The sequence below is a fragment of the Bombus impatiens genome, unplaced genomic scaffold (assembly GCF_000188095.3).
Source record: "Bombus impatiens unplaced genomic scaffold, BIMP_2.2 scf_0064, whole genome shotgun sequence".
Lineage (NCBI taxonomy): Eukaryota > Metazoa > Arthropoda > Insecta > Hymenoptera > Apidae > Bombus > Bombus impatiens.
The window spans coordinates 2,129,249-2,140,981 of NT_176483.1; the positions used below are offsets into that span (position 1 = coordinate 2,129,249).

General features: G+C 43.2%; 1 protein-coding gene across 1 annotated transcript in view; it reads left to right on the top strand.

Annotated features, from left to right (window-relative positions):
• The first annotated feature begins 6 nt into the window (after nt 1-6).
• LOC100741207 (large neutral amino acids transporter small subunit 2) overlaps nt 7-11,733 on the top strand; it is a 25,833-nt gene continuing 14,106 nt past the window's right edge. Inside the window, exons 1-3 of the mRNA XM_003485602.4 lie at nt 7-520; nt 6,938-7,156; nt 10,444-10,714. Coding sequence (XP_003485650.1) covers nt 256-520; nt 6,938-7,156; nt 10,444-10,714 — 755 coding nt within the window. The 5' untranslated portion in view covers nt 7-255. The remainder of the gene's footprint in view (nt 521-6,937; nt 7,157-10,443; nt 10,715-11,733) is intronic.

The following is an 11,733-nucleotide window of genomic DNA, read 5'->3' on the forward strand; positions in this document are numbered from 1 at the left end:
GGCGGGCGGCGACAGCGTTGCTACCGTAGAAAGGACTGCAGTCGCGCACGTGTGTCCGTTGAGTGAACGACGCCACGCGGCGAGAGAGAGCCGGTGTCTTTGCTCTGTGCACGTATATTTCTTCGCTCTTCTTTGTCGTTTTCACACGTGCATCAGGCGTGTGCCGTCTCTCGGTATGCTCGCACCGTTCAGTAATTTTTCGGCTATCGACGGACGAGTATCTCGCGAACAGTAATTTTGAAAGCGGTGCACACGATGCCGGACAAAGTCGCGCCAATGGAGAAGCAAGTTTTGGCGATCACGAAAGTCATCAACCATGAAAACGATGCGGTGAAATTGAAAAAAGAACTCGGTTTGCTGGACGGTGTGGCGATTATCGTCGGCATTATCGTTGGCGCCGGAATCTTCGTATCGCCGAAGGGTGTGCTGGAAAATAGCGGCAGCGTTGGGCAGGCTTTGATAGTTTGGATCTTTTCCGGTGTTTTGTCTCTGATCGGTGCACTATGTTACGCGGAACTCGGTGAGTACTAAATATGTATCAGTCCAGATGTTACCGACGAGAAATATTTGCTACATTTAATTTAAAATTCTAACGCGATCGTCCACGTTGCGTTTGTATGATCTATGTAGGGTTATTCGTAAATCACGGCTAATCAGCGGTGACATGGTGAAAAAAGGTACACGTATGGTTAATTTTCGTTTCTTATCTTTTTTAACGAAGGTACATATGCATATGCTTTTTTAGAAGAGGAATTTAAAATATTAAAATAGACCACGTATATATCGTGGTAATATAGTATTATTAGTATTTTATACGTTATATACATCAGCGTAACATAGAATGTGACATAAATATTAAATGTAAAATGCATTGTATTTATATGCAATTTGACGGAAAAATAACATATAATAGAGATGTAGCTATTGTTTCAGAATATTGTACGAAAGAAATAGCGTATCATCTTTTTATTAATTACTACACGTTTCGATTTTATTATTCGCGACAGTATACACGTCTACTGACAGACCTTTCGACTCTTGCATCACCTTTTGCCCCAGTCAATTGGCTTAGAAAGTAACAGTTGCTCTAAGACACTTGCGGTCTATTTTTAAGATTTCAAATCGATTTAAAAATTTAAGCACGAAGCGATCAAATTATTTTCGTTCTTATGTTATTTTTATTTTTCATATAAGCCGATCGATTCGAAAAGGGTACTTGATTGGCTCGATTTACAGCAAATAGAACTCTAAATTATTTTCGTTATTAGCCATAATTCGATTGCTACGATTTTAAATGTGTTTGTTTGTGTCGTTTTCTGTATAAATTGAACAAGAAACGAGCCAATAATAGATTAATAAAGTCGAAGTATGCCGGCGAGCTAGTGGCCCGAGCGCGGTTGGGGCGCGCTGTCTCGACCGGAGAGTAGCGTCATTTACCGCACAAAGAATTGATCCTGCGCATACAAACTGAGCGTTATCTCAGCAACTAACGGTCCAGACGCGATGAGACTCTTTTTGCTTATCAATTTGTTCTTTACTTTATAAGCATAATTTAAAAATAAATCGATTTAAGAAACGAAATTTTTATTCGTTTACGATCAATTTTTTACTTTCGTCGTTGATTTATTGTTAATCATGATCGTTACCATTGGGACTAATTACGCTTAATAGGCTAGATATAACGTAGTTAATAGAAAACATTCATTTGCTTACGTGAGAAAGAAAATATCGGCTGTAGAAATCTGTCGTTCGTTTATTCGAATAAAGGAGCTAATCTTTGTGGAAGAAAGGAGCCAGAACTAACTTTGATCGGTATTGCACGGCTCTCCCCTGATTATCACGCGTATATACTTGAATTATACACGCAGTACATTTGATGAAAAACTGAAATAATCGTTTTATTTTCTAAATCAATCGTATTCTTATTTTACGGAAGAAGATGCGAATGTTCTTGCGTTGCTCGAATAAACGCATGGTAATGTCAAACAAAAAGAACAATATTTTTATAACGAATATGCATTACATTAATATTTCGTACGTACATAATTCTTGTTTACTCCAGATAAGATTGTGGTAGCTGTTTTTCTTTCTAATTACGGCTAAACCTACTTTATCCTGCTGTTATTACCCCTCTCTTTGGTGCCGTTCCCTCCTCCTGTCCCCCGAACCTCTGCCGGTGTCCTCCTTCCTCCTCTCGTCGGCCCTTCGCTTCTGCGCCTACCCTTCTTTCCTCCTTGTTCCTCGAAATTCTTTTCATTTGCTCTAGGCCAGTTCCTGCGTCGTCCAGAAACACCTCCATGCTCGTCCTCGCACTCCGGCGTCTGCAGCCCTCAGCCAGGTGTTCTATCGCCTTCTACATCCTCGTTCTCCTCGAATCCTCCGCGAATCCTTCCCTCTCTAGTCTCGTTCGGTCTCGCCGTCTTCCGTAAATTTTTCGTCAGATTCGATGATTCGAGCATCTCATCGTTATAAAACAGTTTTACGGTTTGAAAATCGAAATTGGCGTTTCCGTCGAATCGAAACGACTGTGTGATCAGCTCGTTGGAACTCGTCCATGTGCCTGCAGTTATAACACACTCATAACACACGCACACACATACGTCGGAGATGAAAAGACACCGGAGTCTTCCCTCTGGAACTTTGGGAAAATCCATAAAATTGTAATTAAAGTCTACAGCTGCAAACAATTTGCCGTCATTCTACCCAATTGTATTTATTTGAGATTTGTGACAACGAGCTTGGGCGCGAGGCGACGATCAGTCGCCGAACGTAGTCGCGGTCAACGGGTCTAACAAAGGTGTAGAGTAATAATGTGGCCCTCGTTGAAAGAAATACCCGTAGAGGTACTCGACGGTAAACGTTCCAACGGTTCCTTCGGCCAAAATGATTACCAGAGAAAAGCCTTTCGAGGATTCGCGATGTTTCGTAAACGTTGACAGACAGATGCGAGTAAGCGGAAAGGTTTCGTTTGAAAAAATCCGTTTTGAAGAAACTCGCTTTTATCGGTCTTGTACACGCCGAACGAGGCGGACAAACGCGATTAAGAAAGCTATTTTTGTACGAGCGTAGACCACGATCGCTTAAGCTCCGATTAGCTTTCACCGTACCGGCGTTTTCTTTTTGCGACATCTTAAAAAGTAAACTGATTGTCCGCGGTGTACAATGCACGTAGTCGGGCGACAAAAGTCGGTAGACGTCGATAAAGCACTCGCGTGCCAAGAACGTGACAAGGACGACGCGGAGGTGCAGCTATCGAGCATAGAAACGCGAAGACAGAGTGCGCGAGCGAGTCGAAAAAGCGACGTAGGGATAGAAAGCGAGCGCTGCATAGATACCTCTTGGGTCTTTGTCTAATAACGCGCGTACGATCCTACGATAAATACGCGAGCGTACGAAACACCGATCAACGAACAGCGGCGATGTATACGCCTGATTAGACAAGGATAGAAGCAGAAGACGCCCGCGTGCGACGTTTTCTTTTTATTTCCACGGCGCGTCTGCCTACACGGTGAGGTAACGTGTACGACTATGCTCGCGCGCTATCTCGCTCTCGCTCTTTGTACGTATCTCTGTGCTATCGGACGCGACCGTCAACCGTCGAGGTAACTTTCAACGTAAACGTTCCAATTTACCAAGTCGGTCGATGCGACTTTTCGACAACTCGTATACGGCGATATCCGAATACAGTAATTTTTAAATGGCAAAACACGCGTTTCTCTCGCGTGTTTTAACAAGTAATTTAAATTTACGATTTACCAGCTCCGCGATAAGGTAGCGAGTCCTACTTTCCTTTCTTTTCCGTTTTCTTAACTTAGAAATAGACGTTTCTATTCATCTAATACACTGTGCGTTGAGACGCTTCGGAGTGCAGACGAACTAAAAACACAATTAGAACGACCGCAATTGATAGGACGCTTGGAAACTGGTAACGACGCTCGACTACACGTGTTGCACGATGGTCGGAAAACGATACTCTCAACGACTCGCAAGCAAAGGTTAACAGATCGTACGAATTATTTTTTTCAAATCTAGACGAATTTCCAAGAAGCTAGAGATTCGTCGGTAAATACTTTACAATTCCGTGTAGCATCGATCGTTTTACATTTTACATTTTACTTTTTAATTTTTCGTCGATGCTTCCAGCGTTGACGCGTAACTAAGAGTAACGTCTTTTTACAAAGTAGATAAGTAGATAAGACGAAAAGAATTTTGAAATGACGATATTTCGGTACCGCTGAAACGGAGATTTATTGTATTTAAATGACAAAAGGACAACGTCCTATCGTTGAAGCGATGAAAATTCTTGGACCACGATATTTCTACGTTGTTCGAATGATACAAAATGTCACGGAAACGAACTATACCGCTACTAATCGTACATACATATACATACGTACGCGTATACGAATCAAAGGGGAAGCAACGATCAAAAGTAACATTTACGATACGAAAAGTAACTTTATCGACGAAAGATTAAAATTCGAACGACCTTCTTGGTAAATTTGTAACAAGCTCCTCCGTTTAACGAGTAGTATCGAAACTCGGCGAGACGAGCCTTGGAGTTGGATTCGGATTTACCAGTACGTATCGAACTTGGTCTTATCGCTAGTGATAATTTCGTCTTGCCGAGTCGAGAAGACGATTCGTCGTTTGCCTTCGTTCGGAGCCTCTGTGCCCTGCCGTAAGTTGGGCCACTCTGTTCGCAGCCCGCGTCCACGAGACGCGTACAAACGTTCGCAAAAGGAGTATTCGCTATAGCAGAATACGTGCAAATACGCGTATAATCGAAACGAACATAGCGAAAGATTTATCCGAAAATAATGTGGCACGGTGGTCGCGTTACGTTCGTAGATACTGCGAAAACGTTCGAATATTGTCGCGATCTCGCGTCGAAAATGTACGACGTTTCCTTGGCAACGAATGGTTCTGGCAATACGTTAACGTTCGATCGGACGAACGTCGTACTCGAATACGAAGGATTAACCAACATTTTATTTATCTGCGCGCGGATGCGACCGCATCTATAAAAAGCGGATCGATTTTGATAAAATTATCCAAAAATACGCCAGACTTTTCTATCGATAATCGTTCGCGTTACCGTTATAGTATCGCGTGTATTATATCGATACAGCGACACACATTTTTTATCGCAAAATCAAACGAAAAGATAGACACACGATGGATGTAAAATCCGACAACCTACCGAATCGTAAAATCCATCTTTTAGATAAAATTGCGCGGAATGGATACGGTGTGTAAAGATATAGAATAATATCCAAAGTATAACGCGAGAGAGGGGCAGAGTTTTCTTCGCGTTGGAGAACGCGTGATTCGTTTCTTGTCCTTAAACGATGTAATTAAAATGTGGTCGTGGCACGCGACCAACGTAACCCGATCCGTGACTCCGAGAAAAGGGTCAACGATACTTAATCGAATTACCGATGCGAGCGATTCAGCCGATTTCATCGAGTCTCTTCGAAACTCTTCTTCCTATCGTAGATACAGCGTGTTATCGCGTCGCTGCAGACGAAACGGCCGAATTTTCGATCAAATTTTCAGCTTAAGATCAATGTTTACAGCTTTCTTCGAAAACGATATTCATCCACCTATAATTGGTCGGATTCGATACGTTCGATCGAAAGGGTCGGTCGACCGTCGTCGGTAATCTTTTTGCCTCGATGGTCCGTCTTTTCGATCCAGCGAGACGAAGATCAAGGACGCCAAAATCGAAATAAAAATTACGCGATGGAACGTGCTACTTAGATTTACGCGTGAGAATTTTCGAGTAGAAATTCCGCGTACCACGGACGAAAGTTTGCGTATTTTCAAATCCTCCTATCTATATCGACTAAAATAAGAGAAATTTTATTCGACCGATTATTTATTTGAACGAAGATTTATTTCGATGACGTTGGATATTGCGCTCGTTGAGAGTGTTTGGAACGTTTAAACAAAATCGGCATCGATAAAAAACTCGATCCAATTACCGTACATCTAGTCGTGCAAAGAGAGATTTTGTTTTACGTTGCTGCAAGCGACACGTGGATAGTTAAACCGGTATTAATAGGACGTAGTTTCAAAGTTTCGGATCTAAACCGTCTCACCGACATTCTCTATCGCGTTTAAATCTTGGAACGTAAGGAGCGGCGAACGTCTCTACGTATCTCGCGAATAACGCGATAGGTACTTGCGACTCGTTCGATCGCCCACGAGTTTCGACGCGTTAAACGCGATTATCTGTTTGCGATCGCTCGAACGCTTTGCACGTTGTTAGTCTCGATTTGACGCGATTCGTCTCAATTACAGTACGATCGAACTCCATAGTACTCGAACCTCGCCGGTAAACACCGAAATCTTTCGTTGGAACGCGAAGCTTATGTCCGAGGTCGTGTGTCGAGGTGAACGTCATTTACCAAAATTGCAACCCGTATTCCATTCGAAGTACCCGATATATCGTATTTTTACGCGTTACGCGTATTCTAGTCGCTTGCCAGCCGCGACGCCGTGCACGCGCGTTATCAAAGTTATCAGAGTCGTAGCGTGCATAGATAAATACAATACGGTATAAGCGCACGAGATCTCTGCGGCTTGCAACCGGTGTTTGATAATATCGTTCGATGGCGCTTCCGAAGACGAATTCGTTGACCTTTCGTAGGGTAGGATCGATGTCGATTAGCTTTCGAGATATCGAGCGTACCGATCTTTGGGAAGAAAGTCGGCGTTTGAACCAGGTGGTAGGAATGGCGGTGTTGCGCGTTAAGGTAAGGCGGAGCTGGCAAACGACGCTAGCGCGAAATTCGCGGTAGCGTCTTTTTTACCAATGTCACGGCGAACGATCTCGATAAAAACGATGGACGATCGTCTTCTTTCTTACCAGCCTCGTATCGACAACGTTGCTCGGTCGAAATAAAAATACTTGAATATTTTTTCAATGCAGGTACCATGATCCCGAAGTCCGGAGGCGACTACGCTTACATCAACGACGCTTTTGGACCCCTACCGGCGTTCCTCTACCTCTACGTGGCATTGTTCGTGCTGGTCCCAACTGGAAACGCGATCACAGCCCTAACGTTCGCACAATACATCTTGCAACCAGTTTGGCACGGTTGCGTTCCTCCGTACGCGGCCGTGCGACTACTCGCTGCCGTTATCACATGTAAGAACACCCTTGAAATTACGACATCGACCTCTTCGGATCGCGAGTTCGCTAAACTCTCGAACTTTATCGGCCGCGCGATTCCAAATAAATTGTTTCTACGCGTGTAGCCGTAGGCCGGTCGTAATTTCGATCCTAATATTGGCAAAAAAACTGCCGGTACCGGTACATCGATGCTTACGCGTCCGTGTGATGACAGAAGCGTAACCGCCGCGCGTTCGTTGCTCGGCGACCTGTTTTCTTGTCCGTCAACCCCGATCGATCTCTTTATCTTTGCGTCGTATTACACGGATGCGAATAAACAGCTTCTACGATAGTCTCGTTCGCAACTACGTACGTTCGTCGTTCGACGATTTGTCGTTATTTTAGGCGAACGTTGCCCGTCGCCTCGCGACAGCCGAATCGAAGAAACTCGGCTAATAACGGATTCTCAGATTTCTTACAGCGTCGCGTGTACAGGTACGCGCACGGGGCTCTATCGTCCGAAAGATCGCGCGGAATAGCCAAATTGGCGCGACTCTCCTTTATATATGCTATAAATCAGAGATAAGTTTAGATAAGATAGGTTTGTAGATAGGGTCGTTTCGCTACCGTACGTAACACCGACGCGCGCGTACGCTTGGGCCAAGTTGCCACCGTCGAACGAATTTGGCGAATTTTTACAAAAACCAAACGGCGTTCGTTCGTCCATCTTTCGAGAAGAAGGTCGTTATCGAACGATAACGTTTAGAAATTTCGCATCTGCGCCGACGTCTCCGCCAACTGTATCGTTCATTGTGCCATCGACCACGTATCGCGTATAAGAAGAAAGTTGTTCGGGATCGTACTTTCGACAGCGTGTTAAAAGATCGTTTTTCAATTCTCTGACGGTCGACTTTGACGGTCGAACGCTACTTTAAACCAAAGAAGAAGAAAAATTCGAATCGTAACTACCCGTAGTTATTTATAAGAGAACGCGAGGCTCGTTCCTCTTTATCGTATAGAGAACAGCGATCTCCTTATTGCGACGTCAAATTTAAAGTTCCACGGCGACGAACAAATCGCTCCGTGTTCTCGCCTATCTCGCCTATAATTATACTTGTTCCAACGGCAGCTCGAAGACGATGCGCGATATACGATCGTGATGGTAAATGTACGCGTTACTGTATCCTGTGCATACGATGTATCGTAACCCAAGGTTTCTCGCTCTCCGAGATCGAGACGTAACGTAGCGCGAAAAGAAACGACCGGATCCTAGACGAAACTAATAATCGACGACGACGACGACGGCGACGTTCTCTAGTTTTTACGCATGTTGCGAGTAACAACGTTACTAGTAATCACAAATATCACGCGTCAAGATACCAAGAACATCGATATAACGTTCTTTGTAACGTTTAACGTTTATAAGGTGAACGATTTTCAGCGTCCACTTGCTTTTCACGGTGTTTTCGCTTTGGTACAATGCGATCGACGATCCATATTTAAGGTACATAGAGGCGAAAGATGGTAGAGAAATCGAGTGCCGAAATAATAGCTTAGGAAAATGTAGCGACGCTCTCTTCAAGTTCGATAAATAACGACGCGGTTGCAGATTACGAATATTCATGCACATAAAATACGTAAAATATCTGTATGTTTGATATCGATTTACGATACGTACGAAGTATTATCCACGATAGAATAATTTGGTAATAGATACTTAACGATAGTTTGGCGATTATCCCTACGTGTATGGTAATTGTCAGATAAACGGAAATTAAGATTAATTTAATCGATTGCCGCTCTAATTCGGAACAACTCGATGTAGCCTGTACTTGACATTGATTATATATTATTGTTATTAGCGTTTTAAACGATTAGGATAAATATACGACACGATATATAAGCGTAAACGATACGCAATACGTTTTTTGCACATGTTCTTAAACATAGATATGCAACACGTGCATTATGCGAAATCTGCGAAATAAAAAACGCATTTTCGTAACCTCTCTGTCTCTGTCTCTGTCTCTGATCGCTTAATAAATCTAATCTATCCAAGTTTCGTTTGTCCGTTCGCATTCTATGCACGTCGGAAAGATACACGTTTGCGCGAACATCCGCGGTCTAACGATATACATCAAACTTTTATCCGACGGAATATCTTTTCATAATTCGCAGATAAATGTTCGCTTATTCGCTGTCCGTTAGCAGCAAATTCGTATAGAAATCGTTATTACAAGGACGATAAAAGTTTATCTCGAAGCAGAAGCGTGCAATGAGATAACTTGAAATATTCGCGTACTTTCGAGTAGCAGTTCTAACGCGCTTCGCGCTAACGTTCGCCTGTGTGTATGTGATTTCGTTTTCACGAATATCAATGTTGCGGGCATTAATTACTTATACATACTCGTCGGCGACCTTTATTCGCTAACGCGTATGCCGCGAGATCTACCGCGTGTCGTCGAAAATTCTTAATACCGAGTTTTCGAAAATGTCGCGCTTTTGTTTCGTCTCGTTTCGAGTACGTATAATAAATTTTCTAGAAATTGCTAGGAGAAAGTAATCGGTGAGAGGAAAAGAGGAAGAAGAAAATCGCTCGTCGATTTGACGAAAAGTTGGCCAACGGGTTTTTAGAACGATCGTAACGTTTAGAAACGTGGATGAACGATTTCTAACGATATTAACGCGTATGTTTCGAACGATAAACGTTCAAGAAATATATATGTTGTTATTTAGAAAGCCGACGGTAGCTTAGATTTCGAGCGACTTTTACTTTTGCGCGTTACCACAGCTCGACCTTAGTTGCCGAGATATTTGCGAGTAACTATCGGTGGAACCGCTACAGCGATTTCCGCGTGCATCCGTAGCGTGCATACGACACGCGTCGGTATCGTTCGCCGAATTTACGAAGCTAACTCGACCTGACTCTTATCTTCTGTTTATACATATGTAATGTGTTAACGAAGGCTGATCCTTCGTATTACAGCCCCGTGTGCACAGCTGCGTATTAAAAACGATTACCATTTACGATACGGACTGGTTTCGAATTAGCCTTTCAAATCCACGGGTTTGCGTAACAAATAACAACGTAATTACGCTTCGCGTCGAGCTTTATATTTTATCGCTGTAATCCGAAACTAGAAACATCGCCTCGTGATCGTTGCTGCAGTCTCGCGCACGTACTTGCGAATTTGTATCGTAGTACGAAAATAAAGACCGAAAGACCGACGAATGGTCGATAAACGTAAACAAACAAACGGGAAAAATCGTATTTCTCCTTTCAATTCCAAATAAACGATATTATCCGATCGATATGGTTGCAGGCTTGTTAACAGCCATCAACTGTTACAACGTGAAATGGGCGACCAGAGTGCAGGATATCTTCACCGGAACGAAGATTTTCGCCCTGGTGATCATCATGGTTGCTGGATTTTGGTGGCTCTGCATGGGTCACACGGAAAATTTTCGCCATCCCATGGAAGGAACCAATACCCAGCCTGGCTACGTTGCTCTAGCCGTTTATTCAGGCCTGTTCTCTTATTCCGGATGGAATTATCTGAATTACGTAACCGAGGAGCTTAAGGATCCTTATAGGTAACGTATCGTTGTTTCTAGCCGAACTTTGACGCGTGTTAATCAACAAAGTAGTTTGCGAGCCTCGCTCCATTTTTTTCCGATCGAACTCCATGCGTCGAAAAGTAGCGGAAGAAAAATATTTACGTCAAAATTTACGATTACTATTTGCAATTACCTTGATATAATTTATACGCGGGGTACACGAAACGCGGCATTGTATACGTTATACGACGAAGACCAACGCCTTTTACGCACAAAATGATAAAATCGTTCGGTTTGGTTTCTGAAATGTTCGATCATCGATGTTTCATCTTGCCCGAACAACCGTTCTTCGGTTTCCCATAAAGACGAAGGAAAAACTTATTCTCTCGAAATAACAATCGAGCGATCGAACGAACCGACTCGTAAGCCACGTTCGTAATCGTGCGAAGAGCCTGGATCACGAGCGTAGCACGTTCCTTTCTCGCTTTCTCTCCGTCGGAAGTCTCGCAACGTCTCGCAGTTAATAAACCAACGAAGAAACAAGATTCGTTCCCTTTTCTTTCGCGGGCATTTTGGCCCAGCTTTCGCTTCGTAACTTCGGGTTGTGCCAAAATTGGTAATATTCGGTAATTGGTAAAGTTTGTTCGAACGAGACTCTTCGTGCGATTACGACCGAATTAACGAAACACCGGTTAAAGATAAGTTGGTTCGATCGTGCCACGTATTATACTTTATTCGGCTCGTCCTCGAGATTACGAGTACGAATGGTTCAAGAAGTAGCAATTTTAGCTACTAGAATCTTTGTTTATCGAGCGAACGAAACGATTTGTTTATCCCCTTAAATAAACTCGATACGGAAGAAAGTACGTTCTAAAGTACGTATTCGTTGAAATAGAGGGAACGCGACATAACATTGGCAACTTGACATTGCAAATTTACGACTAATCGAAAGAAACGATCGTTAAAAGATATTGCCGGCTTGATAATATCGTAAAATTTAGCAGATATTTGCGCGAGTGACTGTTTTCGACCGATGCGGCCAAAGTAAGCCACGC